This window comes from Myotis daubentonii, chromosome 3, assembly GCF_963259705.1.
Source record: "Myotis daubentonii chromosome 3, mMyoDau2.1, whole genome shotgun sequence".
NCBI classification, from domain to species: domain Eukaryota; kingdom Metazoa; phylum Chordata; class Mammalia; order Chiroptera; family Vespertilionidae; genus Myotis; species Myotis daubentonii.
The window spans coordinates 192,483,807-192,507,001 of NC_081842.1; the positions used below are offsets into that span (position 1 = coordinate 192,483,807).

General features: G+C 45.0%; 2 protein-coding genes and 1 long non-coding RNA gene across 6 annotated transcripts in view; 1 reads left to right on the forward strand and 2 right to left on the reverse strand.

Moving 5' to 3' along the window:
* The window catches only part of LOC132231247 (uncharacterized), a 150,296-nt gene that overhangs the window by 80,064 nt on the left and 47,037 nt on the right, over nt 1-23,195 (forward strand). The window lies entirely within an intron of this gene.
* CCDC17 (coiled-coil domain containing 17) lies at nt 72-4,803 on the reverse strand. The gene is made up of 13 exons (XM_059689991.1): nt 4,155-4,803; nt 3,995-4,072; nt 3,669-3,891; nt 3,418-3,580; nt 3,143-3,226; nt 2,939-3,057; nt 2,548-2,664; nt 2,159-2,304; nt 1,962-2,059; nt 1,613-1,816; nt 1,254-1,464; nt 1,074-1,184; nt 72-808 (listed from the first exon to the last, which is right to left on the reverse strand). Exons 1-13 carry the CDS (start codon nt 4,326-4,328, stop codon nt 650-652), a joined length of 1,887 nt encoding a protein of 628 aa, XP_059545974.1. The 5' UTR covers nt 4,329-4,803; the 3' UTR covers nt 72-649.
* The window catches only part of GPBP1L1 (GC-rich promoter binding protein 1 like 1), a 48,178-nt gene continuing 38,203 nt past the window's right edge, over nt 13,221-23,195 (reverse strand). For 3 of the 4 annotated variants that reach the window (XM_059690023.1, XM_059690024.1, XM_059690025.1), the window contains 5 exons: nt 18,980-19,120; nt 17,898-18,056; nt 16,343-16,467; nt 15,320-15,422; nt 13,221-14,118 (listed from right to left, as the gene is read on the reverse strand). In XM_059690023.1, coding sequence (XP_059546006.1) covers nt 13,966-14,118; nt 15,320-15,422; nt 16,343-16,467; nt 17,898-18,056; nt 18,980-19,120 — 681 coding nt within the window. In that variant the 3' untranslated portion in view covers nt 13,221-13,965. The remainder of the gene's footprint in view (nt 14,119-15,319; nt 15,423-16,342; nt 16,468-17,897; nt 18,057-18,979; nt 19,121-23,195) is intronic. The other variant, XM_059690026.1, reaches the window with a different exon arrangement.

Genomic DNA, 23,195 nt, shown 5'->3' on the forward strand with positions numbered 1-23,195 from the left:
GAAGGGAGAGAGAGAGTTAGAAACATCGATGAGAGAGAAACATCAATCAGCCGCCTCCTGCACATCTACTGGGGATGTGCCCGCAACCCAGGTGCTTGCCCTTGACTGGAATCGAACCTGGGACCTTTCAGTCTGCAGGCCGACGCTCTATCCACCAAGCCAAACCAGTTTTGGCCTCTAATCCCTTTTAATGTGCACAAATTTCGTGCACGGCCACTAGTATATGGCTACAAGATCTTCCTGTTGAGAACCTGCAAGGCTTCCTGGGGGGTGTCCTGAGAAAACTTGGATTTGAATGAAGTGTGCCAATAAAACTGATTTTTAGCAAAAACAAACAAAAGCTTTGATTAAAGAGTGCTCCTTTATTCACCTTTCCAAGAACTTCCTATATACCAGATGATACTGCAAATACCTGACAATATTTAATCCTCTCATCAATCTCTTTTACAAAGGGAAAACGGGTAAAGAAAGGCCAAATAGTTTTAGCCTTAAGGTGGTAAAGCTATGGTTGGAGCTCACATTTTGTGCGCATCTGCTTTTTGCTTCTAGACCCTCCGTCAGAACAGTAGTAAAGCTGTAGGTCTGGGAATAGGCCTCAATTAGGACCTAGTCCTGTACATGTTGAGCTATTCATACCCACATTCTGGATTCAGAAAGCCAGTGGGGATGAGTCAAAGCTGGTGGGGCCCAAGCCTTCATCTCTATCCTTGACTCTGCTGTCAAGGGGCTCTTCTGCAGGAGGAGGGGGGTCAACAAAGCCAGCTGTTGGTGCAAGGGAGTTGGCTTCCAGTGACGCTGAGCTGGGCACCTGTAGACGAGAAGACAGATGTTTAGCAGGTTTATGTAGAGGTTAGGAGCACCGGTTCTGGAGTTGGACTGGACTACCTTAGAGTCTCAACTGAACCAAGTTAATCCCACTGTGCTCCAATTTCCTTATCTGTTTACATACTAACCTGTTGGATGTGTCAGGGTCACAAGCCACAGGAAGCATTTGGCACATAGTGGTCAACAAAGGCTGGCTGTTACCACACCGACCATACCCATGGTGTCCCTAGCTCTAGTTGAGCCCTCACCAGAGGGGGATACTGGTACTCGTGGGCACTGGCTGGATTGATCTCTGCCAGCGTTTGTACATCTGCATCTCTTGCATTCACCAGCCGCAGAAAGAGCTCAGCCTGACCTACCTGGGGAGAGATGAAATGATACTGTATCCATACCTTTGAGTTGACCCACTCTCCATTTTCCACACTTACCTGGGGAATTCCATTCAGCTGCCCAAGGCTAAGGCTGGGATCCCGAGGAAGGACCCGAAGTGGGAGACGCCAACGGCCACTAAGTACCCTCTGATCCCGGTCAAAGAGCACCAGTGAGGCCCAGGCCTTTGGTTGTGGTGCCCTAGCCCCTGCCAGCCCCTGCCAGGCTTGTAACTCACAGACCAGAGATAGTGATGGTGAGGGTGGGAGTCTAAAACAATGAAATTAAAAAGAGGTGTCAGAAGCCAGAACTGGTTCTACTCCCTTCCTAGAACTTGGCCTTCAGAGCCAGTAGCCCTGTATACAAATGAGGAAACTTATGGCAAGGGATACCAAAGTCATCATTCCCACCTACTGACCTGGGTACAGGCTGCCTGCTGGCAAGGATGGCACAGTTGCCCATGGGCCCAGGAGCTGGAGGAGGGGGCAAACAAAGGGCTGGGGGCAAAGCTGTGGTCCCTCCTATATCCCGTCCATCTCGGGCCAAGACAGTCATTAGTTGCACCCAAGTCCAAGAAGCCTCAAGGCCCCGCAGGAAGTCATAGAAGATGACCAGGCCAGCCCTGGGAACACAGGTCTCAGTGAGCCTCCACACACACTCCTCTCACCACCCCTCCACCCCCCTAGCCGTTCCCCAACACTAGCTGGACCATCACCAGCAGTGCTGACCAAGTCACAGAGGATGCCAAAGGAGGGAGCAGGCCTCACCCAGGGTCATAGGGAGCAGGGCCCAGAACATCAGCTGGGGGCAGGACAAAGTGTGGACCCACGCCCAGGTTCCTGCTCATGGCTCCAGGAAGCTGTGACTGTGGGGAAGAGTTGAGTACTCGAGAAAGCTTCCTGGGTACTTATGCTTCCCCACTACCCAGAGCAGAGCTGCCCCCACCCAACCCCTGGGTCCTCACAGTCTTTTCTGTGCCACCCAAGAATAGGATGCCTGTGGAATGTGGAAGTGGTGGCAGCGGGGGAGCCACCGGTGGTGGGAGGCATGGGGGATCTTCCTTTCTCAGGCGCAGGCTGGGATTGGCCACAAATTGTGGCTCTCGGGACCCTAGATATAGAAGAAGAGTAGGGAGCTCCTGAGCAGGAAGCAACAAATAACTGGACTGAGACACCCTGCCTGAGAACCAACACCCTCCCACTCCCCGCCCCGCCCCCCCCCCCCCCCCCCCCCACACACACACCTGGAGATGCACATGGACACAGACAGATGGGGCACAAACACACTTTCATTCCCCATGCATAGCCTAACACCTTCCTCTAAGCCTGGGGTGGGACTGGGATGCTCACTGACCCCAGGGTGCTCGGCCTGCACCCCTCTGCATCTGCATAGCCAGAATTTCTGCCTCCAGACGCTGGTTTTCAGTCTCCACTGCTAGAAGTTTCCCAGATGTGGAACCTGCCCGCCTTCCTGTGATGGACAAGTCTGACCTGTCACTTTTGACCGCTGGTGACCATCTTAATCCAGTTCTGAGCAGCTCTCAGGCCTTAGGACTCCCCGGAGAGGGTGGACTTCTTGGCTAACATCCTAGTCACTGCCTCAAAGGCCACCCAGGTTTTCTATCTCAGAGCTTTTGCTTAGGTGGTTCCCATGCCAAACATTCCCTCCCTCACCGCCCTTTTCTCCTTCCAAGACTAAGACCACCGCTTCCGTGAGACCCTCCTGGCTGGCCCCTCCTGTTCACCCCTGTGGGTACGTGACCGTCGAAGCTCCAGAGCATACGTCTCCACTTGCAGCTGCCATATCTGGCCCAGAACGCCGGGGTCCCGACCCCCACCTCGAATGTAGGCCTCACGCAGGGCCCTAGTGAGAAGGGGACGAGAAGGCAACATCTTTACAAGCCTGCTCAGTGCTTCGCCCAATGCCCGTCCCCGGGCCCAGACCTCACCCAATCTCAGCAGCCAGAGTCCCTGGGTTGGACGGTAGCGCCGGCCAACAGAGTTCTGCCCCTTGCAAGGAGTTCTGCTCAGTCCTGGAGTTGGGGGCGACCCACGGAGAGACGTTGTTATTGATCCCCACCTGCGGCCGATCGCCCCATCCCGAGCTCACACGGGCCTTCTTCCCCCTGCTTCCGAACCTACATTTTGTCCGCGTTGCCACCCCCCACCCCCCTTCCGGCTCCCCAGCCCCGGGCCTGCTGGCTGAGCCAGGCGGCGCTCTCACCGGGGCTCAGACTGTAGCTGCTGAACGCGCGTTCCCAGCACCTCCAGCGCTCCCCTGGTCCGCCCGGCCTCCGCCCGGAGTTCTACAAGCTCCCGCTCCAGGCCTACGAGGCGTGATAGACCGCCCCGGTTGCGGGCCAAACCTTGGAGGCGCCGGTTCAGTTCTAAGGGACCGAGTGAGAATGGGTCCAAGCAACCTCAGACCAAGGGGCGAGTACTTCGTCCCCCTCCCTGCAATCCCTCCCGCCTCACCTTCGCCGCGTAGCTCCAGGGCCAGGCTCTGTGCCTCTGTCTCGGCCGCGCGTATTGTGTGAGTCCGTTGCAGGGCCCGCAGCCGCTCGCTGGGGCTCCCAGCAGCCGCGGAGTTGGGGCCCTGGGTGGGAGCCTTTGGACGCCCCCAGGGCTGCACGGACTGCCTGGGAATTGCTGTTATCCAGGGTTGCATTTCCTCCAAGTACAGCCGCAGACCCTGCACCTAGAGATAACAGTAACCCGCGACCCCCATGTGGGGGTAATCTGACCCTTGATCTTTTGGGTAGGATGCTCAGTTTTGAGCCAGTGGGTAGTGCCCAGTGTACCTCTTCTGTTAGCTTCCTTAAAGCTGATTTGCTGGCTTCCTGCTCTGGGAAGCCCTGGTGTTCTTGGGACGCCGCAACCTGGATACAGCGTGTGGGAGGAGGAACCCTGAGGGTCAGGGTGGCTTGAATACCCAGCCATGGCCATGGAGGAGGCCCTTACCGTGGGACCTTGTGGTTCCGAGGCTTTTGAGGGCTGTGCTCCAAGTGTCACCTCCCGTGTCAAACGGCCAATGCAGAAGCGCTGAGTGTGAGTGGCCAACAGGGCCCAGGAGCGGAAAACCATGTCACAGGATCCACAGGGCAGGAGCCCTGGCTCCCCAGAGTGGGAGGCCATGGGATGGAACCCCTTCCCTGATACCAAGACCTGCTGAAGACAGGACAGAGAGCAGGGGAAAGGGAGAAGAGGATGAAACAGAAAGAACAGAGAGGAAAGGCCAAGTATATTGGGTCCACAGTATCAAGTTTGTTTGGGGAGGAGCCTTAGCTCCCTGGGCAGCAAGGACAGGCCTGGGCAGGTCTGGAGTATGGATGGGAAGGCTTGGTCATCTTTGGGAGGAGGCAATGGCTTGAAAAAGTGTCACAAAGTCTGCTCCACCTCATTGCATGAGATGAGACGGGCAAGTGTCTAATAGTATACCTTGGTTTTTCTGCCTGTATTAATAAAACAAAGGGGAATGAACATCTGCCTCATGGACTCACTGAGCCCTTTTATAAAAAATAAGTTTTTTCATTGATTTCAGAGAGAGGGAGAGAGATAAAAACATCAATGATGAGAATCATTGATTGGCTGCCTCCTGCCCACCCCCCAACTGGGGATCCTGCCCACCCCACCACTGGGGATCAAGCCCATAACCGGGGCATGCATACTTGACTGGAATGAAACCCGGGACCCTTTAGTCTGCAGGGGACACTATCCACTGAGCCAAAGTGGCTAGGGCTTGCTGAGTCCTTTTAACACACTCCATCATTGGTTAATCTAATGGCCTCTGGCAGGGAAGTGTTATCTTATTCATTTTTGTTTGCCTAAGTGGATGTAACTCAAGTTAGTGTCATTCTCCATTCCTGAAACACCGGAGTAGGTAGTCTGCCTTTAGGAGCATTCTGCCAGGAACCCATGTCTTTTTTTCTTCTGCCAAAAGCTTTGTTTCCATTTGGGTCAGGGCATTGGAGAGGGTACCATGTTGGTTAGAAGGCTGCCTAGTGGCTGCAGGGAGAGGCTCAGGCAGAGAAGCCTGACACCAGGGGACACAGAAGGGCCCTCAGAGGTCTCTGGTCTCCAAAGGCTCTTAGTTATGTTTGAGGGTGAACCTTTTAAACAGATACTTGCCCAGCCCATCTGGCCTGTGTTAGTCAGCCAGGTGGTCAACTATCTCCTTGATGAATTTCACCTCATCTAGGAAGTGGTTCTCCAGGAAGTTAAGAAATAGTCTTGCCTGGCCAGCATGGCTCAATGAATTGAATGTCCTGCAATGCAACAAGAGGTCGCTGGTTCGATTTCCGGTCAGGGCACATGCCTGGGTTGCAGGATTAATCACTGTTGGAGGTGTGCAGGAGGCAGATGATCAGTGTTTCTCTATCATCAATGTTTCTATCTTCTCTTCCTCTCCCTCTCAAAAAAAAACAATAAAGACACATAAAAAAAAGAAAGGAGTCTTTAATGGCTGAACGTAGGGTATGCAGATGCAAAAGAGCCAGGTTCAGGTTCTTCATGACCATGGTGGCCTTTATGGCATCCTGAGCTTTACCCTACTCATCTTGGATAGACTTTTGTATGTCCTGGAAGAAGGTGCAGCTGCTTCGCTTGTTCTGCCTTTTTTGTTAATCCTTACTCAAGCATATTTTTCTATTGATTTAAAATTTTTTAAAAATTAATTTCAGAGAGGAAGGGAGAGAGAATCATTGATCGGCCGACTCCTGCACACCCCACACTGGGGATTGAGCCTGCAACACAGGCATGTGCCCTAACAGGGAATTGAACCGTGACCTCCTGGTTCATAGGTCTGCATTCAACCACTGAGCCACGCTGGTTTGGCTCTACTGATATTTAAAAAAAAACACATTTTATTAATTTTTATACAGAAAGGAAGGGAGAGGGATAGAGAGTTAGAAACATCGATGAGAGAGAAACACCGATCAGCTGCCTCCTGTACACCCCCCTACTGGGGATGTGCCTGTAACCAAGGTACATGCCCTTGACCGGAATCTAACCTGGGACCCTTCAGTCCGCAGGCCGATGCTCTATCCACTGAACCAAACTGGTCAGGACTCTACTAATTTTTTTAAAGAGTGGAAGGGAGGAGGAGAGACACAGAGAGAAACATCAATGAGATATATTGAGATAATTTTAAAAATCTAGCTTTTTTCATAGCAACATAAATTTATATTAAAGGGTCCGTGGCAGAAAAAAGTTTCCCCACTGCTACTGCACAGCATGTCCAAAATATGAGATTTAATCAAGCACAAGAGAATACTCAAGAGATATAGTATGCAGGAGATATATGAGGCTGTTGCCCACATAACACAGCACAGTGCTTCACAGCAAACTTGTAAGAGCACACTCTAAAATAATAAAAAATATAGTAAATACATAAACCATTAAGTCTTTATTATCAAGCATTATGTATGGTACTAGAGGCCCCATGCATGAAATTCATACACTCGGCGGCCGGGGGTCCCTCAGCACTCTCGCAGTCCAGGACCCCTTGGGGGATGTCCGACTGCCAGCTTAGACCTATGCACTTGCCAGCGGTGAGGCCCGGCTTCTGGCTCCTGCATTGAGTCTGCTCCCTGGTGGTGTGTGTCACAGTGACTGGTCACTCTGCCATTCGGTCGATTTGCATATTAGCCTTTTATTATATCGGATAATCGTATGTACTATACTTTTTTTTTTTTTGTACTATACTTTTATACAACTGGCAGGGCAGGTTTGTTTACACCAGCATCACCACAAACTTCTAAGTAATGCAATGTGCTTATGATGGCTATGTCACTAGGTGACAGGGGTTTTTTTTTAGCTCTATTATCATTTTACTAGTGGCCCGGTGCACAGATTTGTGCACACTGAAAGGAAATTATAAGAAATATTTTAATATCACTATTCACTCTTTCTCTATAGTAGAAGTGTCAACCAAATTCATGATTGACAATGACAGATCAAAACATGTGTGCGATTGGCGCCAGCGAGAGCTTTATATGTATCGTGAATGTGTGGGTCAACTTAGCCTTTTATAAATATAAAGTTGCTTAATTAGAACTGCTTTCTGATATTGCTAAACTTTTTCCAGCCCAGTGAAGCACCCTAACTTCTCTTTCAGGTAATTGTCAGCAACACAGTAGTAAATATCAACACGAAGCAGATTATTATTGTAGATCACACAGGGAGAACAAAGGGTAAAATATTTGACTGCAGCAGTGTTTGACTATATTCTGTGCAGTGAGAAAACCTTAAGTCATTTTCAAGTTCCACCATTTTTTAAAAATTGAGTTTAGATAGGAAGGGAGAGGGATAGAAAGAAACATCAATGATGAGAATCATTGATCAGCTGCCTCCTGCACACCCCCTACTGGGAATTGAGCCCGCAACCCAGGCATGTGCCCTTGGCTGGAATTGAACCTGGGACCCTTCAGTCCATAGGCCAACACTCTATCCACTTAGCCAAACCGGCCAGGTCTAAGTTCCACCATTTAAAAAAATATATATATTTTATTGATTTTTTACAGAGAGGAAGGGAGAGGGATAGAGAGTTAGAAACATTGATCAGCTGTATCCTGCACACCTCCCACTGGGGATGTGCCTGCAACTGAGGTACATGCCCTTGACCGTAATCGATCCTGGGACCCTTCAGTCTGCAGGCCGACGTTCTATCCACTGAGCCAAACTGGTAAGGGCAAGTTCCACCATTTCTTACTTCTTTCCAGTTGGGCCAAGTTTCTAAACTTTCTACATCTCTGTTTTCTGGCTAATAAAAGTCTCCTATCTACCTACCCCAGGACTTCTGTGAGGATCAAATGGGATGAGGCACGGGAAAATGCTTCACAAACACTTGGTTAAACTGTAAAATGTTTGTACCTGGCTATAAAGCAAGTTGGGTTCCTGGGCTGAAGAAACTCCAAGGAAGCTAGTTGCTAGGGAAAGGAAGCCAAGCGTTGTTACATGACATCATTTCCAGGTGCCTAAAGTGACCATTTCCAGGCTGGGCTGGGATGTGGGCTGTATTTTGTGACATTGGGTCTTGGCAGTGATTTGGTGGGGTGTCACTCTGGGGTGGTGGGGCCTGTATCCACCACCACTTGGGGGAAGCTGTGTTTGTTTATCAGCACCAGGTCCGTGTTATTGTTTATTTTTATTTGTTTTTTGATTACTATAATCGTGTTGCATTTATTTCCCTTACACACCTTACGCACAGGGGTACCATTTCCCTCCACTAATACTAGCAGTGAATATTTTAGCAGCCAATTGCCACATCATTAGTCTTTTTTTTAAATTAAATCTTTATTGTTCAGATTATTACAGTTGTTCCTCTTTTTTCCCCCCCATAACTCCCCTCCACCAAGTTCCCACCCCACCCTCCTCCCTCACTCCCCACCCACTGTCCTCATCCATAGGTGCACGATTTTTGTCCAGTCTCTTCCCGCATCCCCCACACCCCTTTCCCCCCCAAGAATAGTCAGTCCATTCCCTTTCTATGTCCCTGATTCTATTATAATCACCAGTTCATTCTGTTCATCAGATTATTCACTTGATTTTCAGATTCACTTGTTGATAGATGTGTATTTGTTGTTCATAATTTGTATCTTTACCTTTTTCTTCTTCTTCCTCTTCTTAAAGGATACCTTTCGGCATTTCATTTAATACTGTTTTGGTGGTGGTGAACTCTTTTAGCTTTTCCTTATCTGTGAAGCTCTTTATCTGACCTTCAATTCTGAATGATAGCTTTGTTGGATAAAGTAATCTTGGTTGTAGGTTCTTGGCATTCATCACTTTGAATATTTCTTGCCACTCCCTTCTGGCCTGCAAAGTTTCTGTTGAGAAATCAGCTGACAGTCATATGGGCACTCCCTTGTAGGTAACTGACTTTCTTTCTCTTACTGCTTTTAAGATTCTCTTTGTCTTTTGCACTTGGCATTTTAATTATGATGTGTCTTGGTGTGGTCGTCTTTGGATTCCTTGTTTGGGGTTCTCTGCACTTCCTGGACGTGTAAGTCTATTTCTTTCACCAGGTAGGGGAAGTTTTCTGTCATTATTTCTTCAAATAGGTTTTCAATATCTTGCTCTCTCTTTTCTTCTGGCACCCCTATAATTTGGATGTTGGTACACTTGAAGCTGTCCCAGAGGCTCCTTACACTATCTTCATACTTTTGGATTCTTTTTTCATTTTGCTTTTCCGATTGGGTGATTTTTGCTTCTTCGTATTTCAAATCGTTGATTCTTGCGATCCTCTAGCCTGCTGTTGGGATTCTGTATAATATTCTTTATTTCAGTCAGTGTATGCTTAATTTCTAGTTGGTCCTTTACCACAACCTCAAGGGTCTCATTAGATTTATTGTAGATCTCATTAAGTTTATCAGCAGTTTCTAGAAAATTCTTGAAAAACCTTAAAAGTGTGGTTTTGAACTCTATATCCAGTAGTTTGCTTTTCTCCATTTCTGTCATTTGTGTTCTGTTTGTCTCTGAATTTTTTATGCTTCCCTGTGTTGATAAAGTGGTTTTCTGTGCTAAGTGTCCTCTAGGGCCCAGTGGTTCAGCCTCCCCAATTATCTGAGGACACTCTTGGTGCACCCCCTTGTGGGCTTTGTGCACAGTCTTGTAGTTAAGCCTTGATTATTGTAGGTATCACTGGGAGGAATTGACCTCCAGGCCAATTGGCTATGAGAATTAGCTGTGTCTGCAGTGGGAGAACTTCTGTGCTGGAGACACCCCTCCGGGGCAAGACTTGCTTCAATGGGGCTTTGGTGCTGAGTCTGCCCCCTGAGTATGTCCTTTATGGTTCCATGGAGCTGCAAACTGGATGGTCCCACTCTGACCTCTGGGTGGCTCCTGGCTCCTGGATCTCTAGGGAGGTGCTAATCTAGCCTCTGCCTTAGGCTATCCAGCAAAAGCCTCCCTGCAGGGCTTGGGTGGGGCGGGTCCCACGGGATCAACAGGGTGGGGCTAGCAGTTATGGCTGCTCTCAGAGGCTCCGCTTCTCAGTGTCTGGGCAATCGCTGCTTGCCCCTCTGAGAGAAAGCTGCCCTCGAGTTCCGACCGATGCCAGACAGTCCCGCTTCTCCCATATGAGTCTGGGTCCTCAGAGACTCGCCTGGAACTGGAGCTCAGCACCTGAGACTCTTTCCCGATTGAAAATGACAACTGTGCCCTCAGCCACCAGCCCGCTCTGTGTGCGCCTCCGCACCTTAGTATTTTACTTCCGAACTGCGCCCCCTCTGAGTCTCGGTATGTTTTTCTCTTTCCTTCTAGTTGTGAAATTTCCACTCAGCCAGCCTTCCTGTGGTTCTGGATAATGTCTGTTCCATCTTTTAGGTGTAGTTTTGAAGTGGTTGTTCAAGGCAGCAAACTCTGGTGTTTACCTATGCCGCCATCTTGGTTTCTATTGTTTATTTTTAAATGGCCAGTGTGTATCATGTCAGCTCCTGCGTTGAGCATCTGCCCCTTGGTGGCCATTGTATATCATAGCTACTGGTCAGACAGACACTTAACCTTTTATATATATAGACGAGAGGCCTGATGCACAAAATTCGTGTAAGGGGCTCCGCCCTTGCAGCTGCAGTGGCTGCTTTGGCCCTTACAGCCCCGGCTTTGTCCGGAAGGTCATCCAGAGGGTTGTTCTGCTGTCTGGTCTAATTAGCATGTTAAGCTTGTATTATTATAGATAGGACCACTGTTGATATTTGATCTGTTAACTGGAACATCATTATGTGGTGCATGAATATATTTCATTGATTCTAAGATGCATGTTTTTAAACACAGATCAGATTCACGACTAACGGGAGTGTCACAATTTGGCAAGCATTATCTTAATGCATAAAAAATGTCTTAAAAGTATATATATTCCATGAAATACAATATAGTTCTTACTGCTCTATCTCAGCCACTATTTCCACAGCTTGCACATGGACTGTTTATACCAGTAGGAGAAGAGACAAGTACAGAAAGGCAGATAGGGTCTCTGCCTTCCCAACCTTAGAATCTAAATCTAGCAAATGTCATTCTTATCTCTGTCTCTAACCTAAACCCCACCTGCAGCTCACACTTCGTTAGTCATCCTTCTAACATGAAATCAGGCCTATTACTCTTGTGCTGTCGCCCATTAGTGTATCATCTTGGACCTCTATATCCACTAGGGACCATGTACTACTGTAGGGACTGCCAAAGAGTGCCAGTAAATATCTGTTGTTTAACTTCTGCTTGTCCATCAGATCTTGGCCTAAACTTTCATTAAAATATTTTTTTTTATTGAGCCCAGCCAGCATGGCTCAGTGGTTGAGCATTGACTTATGAACCAGGAGTTCATGGTTTGAGTCCTGTGCCTGGATTGTGGGCTTGATCCCCAGTGTGGAGCATGCAGGAGGCAGAAGATCAATGATTCACTCTCATCATTTATGTTTCTATACTTCTCTCCCTCTCCCTTCCTCTCTGAAAAATAAAAAAATATACACATTTTTTGTTAATCCTCAACCGAGGATTTTTTTCCATTGACTTTTAGGGAGAGTGGGAGAGAGAGGGAAAGACAGAGAAACATCTATGTGAGAGAAATACATTGATTGGTTGCCTCCTGCAGGAGACCTGGCCAGGGGAGGAGCCTGCAACCAAGGTACGAACTCTTGACCAGAATTGAACCTTTTACCCTTTGGTCCACAGGCCGATGCTCTATCCACTCAGCCAAACCAGCTGAGCCAATAAAAATACATTAAAAAGAAGATATATTGCTTTTGTTAATGCTCATCTGAGGATATTTTTCCATTGCTTTTTACAGTGGGAGGGCGGGGATCAGGAAACACACACACACACACACACACACACACACACACCAATGTGAGCGATGCTTTGATTGGTTGCCTCCCACATGGGCCCCAAACATGGCAGGGATTGAATCTGTAACCCAGGTGTGTGCCCTTGACCAGGAATTGAGTCAGTGAGTGGGCCAACACTATAACCACCGACACCACCAACAGGGATATTCTTTTTATTGACTGATTTTAGAAAGAGAAGGGAGGTAGAGAGAAACACTGATTTGTTGTTCTAGTTACTTATGCATTCATTGGTTGATTAAAAAAATATTTGTATTGATTTTTAGAGAGAAAGAGCGAAACATCAATTGACAGCCTCCTGCACACTCCCTACTGGGGAATCAAGTCTGCAAACTGGGCATGTGCCCTGATTGGGAATCTAACCAGAAACCTTTCAGAGCACAGAACGATGCCCAACAAACTGAGCCACAACTGATCAGGCTCACTGGTTGATTCTTATGTGTGTCCTGACTGGGGATAAAATCTGTAACCTTGGCATATGGGGATGATGCTCTAACCCAGTGGTAGGCAAACTCATCAGTCAACAGAGCCAAATATCAACAGTACTTCTTCAAAATAGACTCGCCCAGGCCGAAAACCGACTTTTGCGCATGGGCCACGAAGTTTCACTTGCACTGTTCACGCGCCCGCACGTGGTATTTTGTGGAAGAGCCACACTCAAGGGGTCAAAGAGCCGCATGTGGCTCGCGAGCCGCAGTTTGCCGACCACGGCTCTAACCAACTGAGCTACCTGGCCAGGGTTAAATTTTCATTTTTAACATAACTGTGTCTTCTCTTCTCTATTGGTCCGGGCACTCCTCGTATCACCCAGAGCCTTGCACAGTACCTGGGACACACAAGAACCTGGGGAGTATTTGTTGAATGAAAAAATCTGTCTCCTCCACTGGTCACCCAGCCAGCATTGGCTGAAACCCTTTCCCACATGTTCTTATTTGGCAGGAAAGTTGAGGCACAGACCTTCCTTAATATACATACACTGGTAAATACATGGGCAGTGAATTACAGTTTCTGGAAATAAACTTGGGTTTCTGATTAATTACTGGTAATTTTATTGCACACGTTTTCAAAAAAGTAGCTGCTAAAAGGAGAAACAGGTGTGTGTGAATTTAGATGTTCCTCAGACTGCCAGTAGTAGTTCCCCTAAAAAAGAAACCACTCAATCTAATATTAAAGAAAATATACTTCTTACACAAGACAATCCAAACTGATGCAAAATATTTATTCCAAGTTAGTTATTTTATGCAGTAGTTTCCCCCTCAAGACTTGTGATAACCACATCTTTTAAATCTGTAAATAATGTTATCAAAATAATCTTAATCTTTGAAATCTCACAAAAATTTATATTTTACAATCCACCCTGAATATCAAGGCTGCAAGAATAACACATTTCCTATATCCAAATATTTTACAGCTGTACCCAAAAAGAAAAAAAAAGAAACAAACAAACAAACCCCCCCCCCCCCCCCCCCCCACATATGCTTGGTTAAGGGCTAACGTTACCCGAGCAGCCAAAAATAAAATAAAATATCCAAATTATTAGCATTAATTTAATACAATTATAACTTCAATAGTCACTTTGTCATTGACAATGATTGCTTGAGCACAGGGGTGAGTGCCCCAAGGGCTGGTGGAAGCTATTGCTGCAGACCAGTGTCTCCTCCTCTCTGCACTGTCAGCTCCCACTTGTGCATCGCCCCATATATACTGTGTGTGTATTTTAAAAATATTTCTCACCACACAACTTTTCTCTACTAAGCAAATAACAGGAAAGAAAAAACAACAAAAGCTAAACAAGCCAATCGCTCTCTCTTTGGGATATGATTATTTCCCTTGTGCATGAAATATTCAACAACAACATAAGAAAAGGAAAAGGTTTTTTTGTATTCTCCATAAGCACACAAGCTGAGTTTATGGGTCAGATTTAACTGTGAACATTTATGTGCCTACTTCCAGGCATCGTCATCTGATGTTTCACTGCTACTGGTTTCTGTGTCTGAATCCTCAAACTCTGCTTTGCACGTGCTTCTCCAAGGGGAGAACAGGCTAGAAGTGCGGCTTTGCAAGAAGCCATTCTTCCCAAAGCCATTTCTTCTCAGCTGTGTAAGCATGGGAAACAAAGAAAAAAACAAAACAAAACATCAATATTGACACAGGGCCCTTGGGACCTGGAAAGGCCAGGTCTCAATTCAATTCTAGGCAGAATGTAGAGGGAGGCCTTCTAAGAGATGCAAGATTTCTTGTAGGAGTGCTTAGCACACTTCAATGCACAAATGAATAATCCAAGGATCTGTTTAAAATGCAGATAAAGGATGAATGGGGTAGGTTTGAGTTTCCATATTTCTACAAGTTCCCAGGTGATAACAATGAGAGGGAAACAGAGTTCTGAGTAGCAGAGTCTTTTAGCCTGTATTTTTGCTTTATAGGACACAATTGGTACTTATGATTTAATATATACCACCAGGATAGAAGCTCCATGAGGTTTGTAGAGATTCCACTGATCTTGTCCATCACTGTAAACTCTAAGGTCTGGCAGTATTTTACTCAGAGCAAGAATTCAAGCATTTACTGAATAAATTCAAATTTGGCTTCTTGGCTTTGGCCAGAGTACCAGAGGAAACCCACAGGGCTAACATCACAAGAGGGTGAGCCTGCTTCCCTAGGGACCAAGGGCTTATTTCACAACTTTGGAATATAGTCTTGTGGTTCTGATAAGGGGTGAAAGCCTCCAGGATGAAAGCACATACTACCTCCTGGAACCTTCTAACCCTGACCTGGTTTTTGTATGCAACACTGCAGATCGCTATTGCATAGGCAGATTTAGATGTTCTTTTATATTTTGACTAGAGGCTCGGTGCACGGATTCGTGCACCAGTGGGGGGGGGGGGGGGGGAGGGGGTCCCTTGGCCTGGTCTGCAGGGATCAGGCTGAAACCGGCTCTCTGACATCCCCTGAGGGGTCCCAGATTACGAGAGGGTGGTTCTCGGGTGACGCATCCCAGAATCTGGCTCCCCTCCGCTCTGGTTCCGGGTGTGTCACCCAAGAACCAAAGCTACAAAGTCACTGCAGTTTGGCAGCTCTTGTGTTGAGCGTCTTTCACCTGGTGATTATTGCGCATCATAGCTACTGGTGAAGGATCGAACAGTCGCTTAGGTTTTATTTATATATATATAATGGCAACATACTTTCTTTTTCAAGGTCCTTCTCTCACACTAAGCTGGGCTCCTTAAGGGCTACGACTGTCCTGACATCTCAATTTCCCTACTCGTTAATTGGTCTCCAGGAAAGGTTATGACATACCTGCTCTGTCTTCATATGGAACTCTTTCAGCTCATCCTCTGTGAGGGGGAGGTAATTCTCATCGTTTTCAGGATACTCCTGCCATCCCATTGCTTTCAATAGCCTGGAGGAAGGAGGTCAGGCAAAGAAAACATACCTTGAAGCATAAGTGGGAAGCCCACAACTTTCCACAGAAAACTTTTCTCCCCAGGGGCAATGGTACCCACTTCGATGTTGGACAAGAAACTTAGGTTCTTTTATCCCCAGTGAAATAAGCTTTAATTATTGTTATTTAGGTGCTTGTAATTATATAGGGGATTTCCACAGTTGCTCTTTCCAGATCATAAGAGTTACAGAGAAGAGATACTAAAAACAGAAAATAAGACGGCATAATGAAAGGAGCCAAATTGCAAGGGCCCTCATTGTCCCATAGACAAAACAGAGGAATAAATCTCACTTTTGTCTCGTGAGCAAATTAGCACATTTCCACATGTAATGAAGTTCTTGTTCAATTTCATGACATTAATGTTCTCCTTAACATTATGACCCCAAAAGTTCCTCTGGACGGGAGCCTCCTGCAGAAAGGTACTATATCGCTTGGTAGGCCCCATGTGCCATTCAGCTGCCCAGACAGTTGGCTGCTCTGCGTTTAAGGGTCTCACTTAAAGAACAAGCTCCAGAATTGGGGCCCCATGCCTCCCAAGGCCCCTTCAAGGAGTCTTATAGTAACTGCTCAGTTGGGCCAGGAGGGTCCAAGGAGAGAGCACAACAGTCCCAGGAAACAGGTCTCCCTCTCCTCTTTTCAACTGGAGCCATAAACTGAGTCTGAAACTACAGAAAAGCCTTAGGAGTTTCAAAAAGCTGGTTGATTCTGTTAAGGAACACCCATTGAGAAACAGGTCAATCTGGGGCATACAGAGAACAAGTTAGGGTGCTCATGGGACTTCCATTTGTATGCTGGACTCAACCCGAGATGTCTTAAGTATGGTCCAGCTCCTTGCAAGCCACACACACAGCATCCTCTGTGATCTAATCCTCACTTACCTGTGCTCTGCTTCCAGTGAGTGTGAGAGGACCTCCCCTTCCTCCTCTACAGGGAGAGGGAGACCATTCTGATGACAGCCTTCCTCTCCATTTTCCTTTGGTTCAGGTGTGCTGTTGTCCTCCAACTGCAGTGAGGAAAAGAACTCACTTTGTGTAACAATCCTTTCAGGCAAGAAAAGCGATCTACAAGAAGGAGTCAGAACCCAGGGAAGTGCTTGACAGAAGACAACTTCAACACATAGGTTTTCCCCATTTAAAAATGAGGAATAGCACTGGCCACTGTGGCTCAGTTGGTTGGGAGCTGTCTCATGCACCAAAGGGTTACCAGTTCAATTCCAGGTCAGGGCACATGCCTGGGTTGTGGGGAACGTGCAGGAGACAGCTGATTGATGTTTTGCTGTCAACTGTCACCTCTCTCTCCCTCTTTAAAATTAACTTAAGGATCTTTAAAAAGAAATAAAAAAATGAGGACTTGCACCGGGCTGGTGTGGCTCAGTGGTTGAGCACTGACCTATGAACCAGGAGGTCACAGTTTGATTCCTGGTCAGGCACATGCCTGGGTTTCAGGCTCAGGAGAATGCAGGAGGCAGCTGATCGATGATTCTCTCTCATCATAGATGTTTCTGTCTCTCCCTCTCCCTTCATCTCTGAAATCAATAAAAAATATACATATATATTTTTAAAAACGAGGACTTGCGCCCTAGCCGGTTTGGCTCAGTGGATGGAGCGTTGGCCTGCAGACTAAAGGGTCGCAGGTTCAATTCTGGCCAAGGGCATATGCCTGGGTTGTGGGCTTGATCCCCAGTAGGAGACATGCATGAGGCAGCCTATCAATGATGCTCTCTCATCATTGATGTTTCTCTCTCTCTCCCTTCCTCTCTAAAATCAATAAAAGTATATTTAAAAAAAAAATGAGGACTTGCCCTACCTGGTTTGGCTCAGTGGATAGAGCAGTCAGCCTGCGGACTGAAGTGTCCTAAGTTCGATTCCAGTTAAGGGCACATGCCCGGGTTGCGGGCTCGATCCCAGGCAGGGGGTGTGCAGGAGGCAGCTGATCAATGATTCTCTCTCATCACTGATGTTTCTATCTCTCTCTCCCCCTCTCTCTTCCTCTCCGAAATCAATAGAAATATATTTAAAAAAAATGAGGACTTGCTAAGATTTCCAAAGGATACCAACTGGCCACCATCTACAGGTTATGTCAACAATGGAGAAGCTACTAGATACTATTGTTCTTATTTTGCAATACAATACAGCCCTAACTGACAAAAGCTTCTATTATTTACCAACTTCTTCCAGGCTTGACCGGTTCAGGACTAAAGCAGTGCTGCTCAGTTGAAGAATACTGAGTCCCAAGGCAACTATCATTAAAATAAGCCCTAATTTGAAATCTGTTGAACAAAGAATTAAACTCATTCTACCAGAGGCTGTTAGTCCTACAGACACTTTTCTATACATTTAAAAACTTGTTACATCTTTCTCCTAAGAAGAAAAAAAGCACACATACAGCGTAAGGAAACACCTGTGCTGCCTAGAAGAAATCTTATGCTCTTACATCCTCCAGCTTGTCACAGTCTCTGCTCTCTGAGAAGTCTCCGTTCCGGTCATCCTTCAGAGTCTTCAGAAACTCGCTTTTCCTGTCGGTGGTTCGGCGGGTCAACTTGGTCAGTCGAGAGGAGCTGATCTCAATGGGAGGAGTGGTGCTGGAGGGACTCTGCACAAATAGATTGCAAACAGCAACTACTGGGATTCTCCGGGTCACTTCTACATGGATTGATTTCCAGAATCTGGTAGCCTAGCTATCATTCTGTCTTTGACACCCAAAACAAACAAACAGATAAGCTAACTAACAAACTAACTATCCTTTTCATTTAAACGTACTTTAGCTTTGCTGTTTTTTACAGTTAAAACTGGATGGCTTGCCCAGCCAGCGTGGCTCAGTGGTTGAGTGTGGACCCATGAACCAAGAGGTCATAGTTGATTCCTGGTCAGGGCACATGCCCGGGTTGCTGGCTCGATCTCTAGTAGGGGGCATACAGGAGGCAGCCCATCACTAATTCTCATCATTGATGTTTCTCTCTCCCTTCCTCTAAAATCAATGAAAAAATTTAAAAAATTAAATAAGATTAGATGGCTTGCTGAACCGGTTTGGCTCAGTGGATAGAGCGTCGGCCTGCGGACTCAAGGGTCCCAGGTTCGATTCCGGTCAAGGGCATGTACGTTGGTTGCGGGCACGTGCCCAGTGGGGGGTGTGCAGGAGGCAGCTGATCGATCTCTCTCATCGATGTTTCTGACTTTCTATCCCTCTCCCTTCTTCTCTGTAAAAAATCAATAAAATATTTAAAAAAAAAAAAAAGATTAGATGGCTTACATAGCACCTCTTTGATTTTTCTACAGACACCAGCATAATGTCAGTTTTAACACAGGCTGAACCTTGTCTATTCCAAAACAACTACCCCACTCAGCTACTGCCCATCTTTGCAACGCTAACAGGAATCACTAGTAAACAAACAACTTTGAGCTAAGCAGAGATACAAAGGAAATCGAGTTAGAGCTGTATATGTCACACTGAGTACGTCAGTAAAGTAAATGGGAAATGGCAACTTTAACAAAGGCCTCTGCTTTATCTTCACTCACCTCTTTGGGAGAGCTTAAAACTGCACCACCAGCCAGTACTACTGGTTTGGTAACAGAGATTGGACTGGTAAAAGCAGACTCCCGGCTAGAGGAAAGGGATCCTGATTTGTGTTCCATTCTGTTAGCTTTCCATGCACTGGGCTACATGGGAAGAAAGAACAAATTAGAACAAGCATGCAGACAGCTCAACCTGTAAGATCACAAGGCAAAGAGTGAAATGTTACATGGGAACATTATTTTCCAGAGCAAACCCGTTTCAACATGTTTGGGAAGAATGCAACCTCTTAGGCACTTGAAATAAAAAGGCAGATGGGAACCAAAAGATCCATGGATATTAATAAGTATTTTTCAAAGCAACAACAACAAAAACAACAACAACAACAACAAAAAACTCTAGTTCAACAAGCCTGGAACATGCTGGAGTGAATAGAGTTCAATAGGTTTCTTTACTGTGCTATTTCTCAAAGCATCTAACTGTACATGTGAATTTGAGAAGCAGATATAATATACAACATTTTCCAAAATTATGTGACATCAAAATGTATTCTTTTATGGTGTGTTAACCTAAATGTAATCCTGATACCCTAAAAAAAAGCATACCAGAAAAATACTGTTTTCCAGAAACTTCAATGGCTAGTTCCAGTCCAGGGTGGGCAATGTAAATGGCTGGACATTCCTGCTTAGTCCAGAGGCCCTCCTTTTGCCCAGCCTTGTGGGGCCTGGGCATATTCTGTCACTCTGGCCCTGGCCCCAACTATGACAGCATAGCTGGAATACAGAGTCAATTATACTATCTGAAGAGAATAGGGAAGACAAAGCATGCTGATGGAGTGAGACTGAAACAAGTGAAAACAACCTTTCTCCAGAAAGAAACAATGAAAACCGAGAGACATTCACAACAAAGAAAGGGTCTGAGTAAAAAGAATTCTTTCTTGGTATTAAAGAGGATACTATAGACTTTAGGAAAGGAACTAACTTATTATCTACCATGTATCAGATGCTCATCATGCTGTTTTATTTAATTCTTAATTCAATCAGGCATAATTATGATGTTCACTTTTTACAGAGAATGACACTGAGGTTAAGAAAGTTATACAATTCGTTCAAGGTTACTCAAGTAGTATGTGGTAACTTTTTTCACAATGACTCCAAAAGATAATGCAAGCAGATAAAAGTCAGAGAAAAGATTGTTTTTCTTGCTGAAAAATCTAAAGACGGCTGCTTATGACAGGCTAAATATACACAGAGCATAGAAACATGGAAGGTTTCAGTCATAGTAGTACGGAAGGTTTAACAGGCAGCGTTATATGCAAAAGGATACCTATATCTCCGCCCAACTTGATCTTCATCTTCCATTACTCAAACACTGTGCTGCTCACCGGAGAAAACAATTATGCCCCACATCTTTTTATTAGAGGAATTATATATGGAAATACTCTAAAGTTAACCACATACTGACCACTGTTTTCTTTTAAAAAATGTGCTGTCTTTTCCTCCAAACTACAAATCAAGCCCAATTCTCCAAGTCAAATGATTTTGTGCTTTCTACTGGACTGAAAAATAGAAATCACTAAATCCAAACTTTCCCTAATTACTTCCTTTGCACCTCAAGTTCCTTTGATAGCTTCATCCTTTCTACCATTCTGCATGTGTTTGTTCTTTTTCCTTTGAGAATTTGTCAATTATTTCTCCCTTGTATCTTCAATCTCGTTCTCTCTAATGGTTTGTTGAATATCTAGAGAAAAATGAATAGATAAATCCCCTTCTGCCTACTAGTCATTTCACCTCTTCCTTCCTCTAACATCTTATATTCAAGGTACCCAGAACCACTCTTTCCAACTTTTCCTGAAACCCATCTTTCTCACTTAACTAACTCCAGTAAAATAGTTCCATAGTTATTCCAGTTTCTCAGGGAAGAATACTTAAGTGTTCTCTGTTTTTTTCCTGTTTAATCTGCTTCCCATTATGTGCCGTCACCACCTCCTTTCTTTGCCTACTTTTACATTCTCTGTTCAAGCTTCATTGCCTTTTACAAGGACAACAGCAGCAGCCTTTACATCAGTTTTTCTATTTTCAATCTATCTTCAATTTAGTCCTACACAACAGGGCTTGTGATGTTAGCCCTGTGAGTTTCCTCTGGTACTCTGGCCAGAGCCAAGAAGCCAAATTTGAATTTATTCAGTAAATGCTTGAATTCTTGCTCTGAGTAAAATACTGCCAGACCTTAGAGTTTACAGTGATGGACAAGATCAGTGGAATCTCTACAAACCTCATGGAGCTTCTATCCTGGTGGTATATATTAAATCATAAGTACCAATTGTGTCCTATAAAGCAAAAATATAGGCTAAAAGACTTTGCTACTCAGAACTCTGTTTCCCTCTCATTGTCATCACCTGGGAACTTGTAGAAATATGGAAGCTCAAACCCTACCCCATTCATCCTTTATCTGCATTTTAAACAGATCCTTAGAGTATTCGTTTGTGCATTAAAGTGTGATAAGCACTCCTACAAGAAATGATACCAGTTTTTTAAGGATTTTTTTGGGAATAATGAGAAAATTTTGTAAAGTACTTAAAATTAGCATAGAGTAAGTACTAATAAATGCTAGCTATTACTGTCAACATGGCAGCACCTTATGTCCCTTTCCTTAAGAGTTTATGAAGAGTTTCCATAAATGTTACTTTATTTTAAACTAGAGGTCCAGTTCATGAATTCGTGCACCAGTGGGGTCCCTGGTATCATTACCTCCGCTTTATAGATGATGAAATGGAAACTTAGAACTAAGAAACTTGTCCAAGGTCATATCACAAAGAAGGCATGAAGTAAAATCTACTCCAAAGCCCTTCTATTAATTTCTATGCTATTATTTCTTAATAGTAGTTCCTCTCTTGACTTGAATTCACACTCTTTTCATTCCACATCAGAGGAACAAGTATCTTAAAACCTTTTAAAAAATAATTCCACTTGTAAGTTTTATTCTTGTTATTTCTTGTTGGACCATAATCCTTTAATGACCTCTTCCAAGTACATTTCCAGGTGTCTTCACAGGCTTCTTCCTAAAGATTTTCTTCATCCTATCACTTAACTTCACCTACACTTATATTCTATTTCTTTTTACTGTCAAGTCTTAAATGTGCCACTATCTCCACTTCAACCTACATAATTCCAGAATCTCCTGAATTGTTCTTTCAGACCTATGCTACTTTCCTAAAACCTCAACTCAAAGATTACCAAAAACTTTCAAACTGCTAAGGTTAAAAATGTTCTTTCAGTTATTTTCCTCAATCTCTCATCAACAATTGACAAGTGCTGACAACCCTCATTGCTATCTTAAATTCACCTACCCAGATATCTTTGATAGGGTTGGCAAGCTATGACCCATGGGTTAAATAAAGTCCATATATCTATCATACGTGACCAGCAAAGCCTAAACTATTCATTATATGATCCTCTACAGAAAAGTTTACCAGCCCCTACTTTATAGATGGTTTGGGACCACTGAAGGGATTTAGGAAAAGGACATGACATATTCAAGGATGATCATTCTGGCAGTTCTGTGGAAGATGAACAGAAAAATGAGGAAATAGATGTATATACAATAATAAAGATGAGATGACAAGGGCATAGGACATTAGAAAAGTAGTAACTGACAGGGACTTTATAATTTTTTTGGTATAGGGGAATGAATCAAGAGGAAGAGGAAAGCAGCAGTCGAGATACTCAGCTAAATGATCAGATGTATGTTAGTGTATTAATGGAAAGAGCAAATCAGAAAAAGCAGGTTTGCCTGGCCAGTGTGGCTCAGTGGTTGAGTGTTGATCTATGAACCAGAAGGTCATAGTTTGATTCCCGGTCAGGGCACATGCCTGGGTAATCGGCTTAAACCCCAGTGTGGGGCGTGCAGGAGGCAGCTGATCAATGATTCTCTCTCATCATTGATGTTTCTATCTCTCTCTCCCTCTCCCTTCCTCTCTGCAATTAATAAAGATTAAAAAAAATCACTGACTTAAAAAAAACAAAAAAAGGTTTATGAGATGAAGCTAAAGAATGAGAGGCCTACTAAAATCCAGTCATCAGCAGTAGAGTTTGGAGACAGAATACAAAAACATACATATATAACAAGTTCTGAATATTTGGTGAATGATTCAACAGAAAAATATAAATTTACTATTTCCTCCCCCACCCCCCCGATTTATCCCCAAACTTCTGCTCTGTA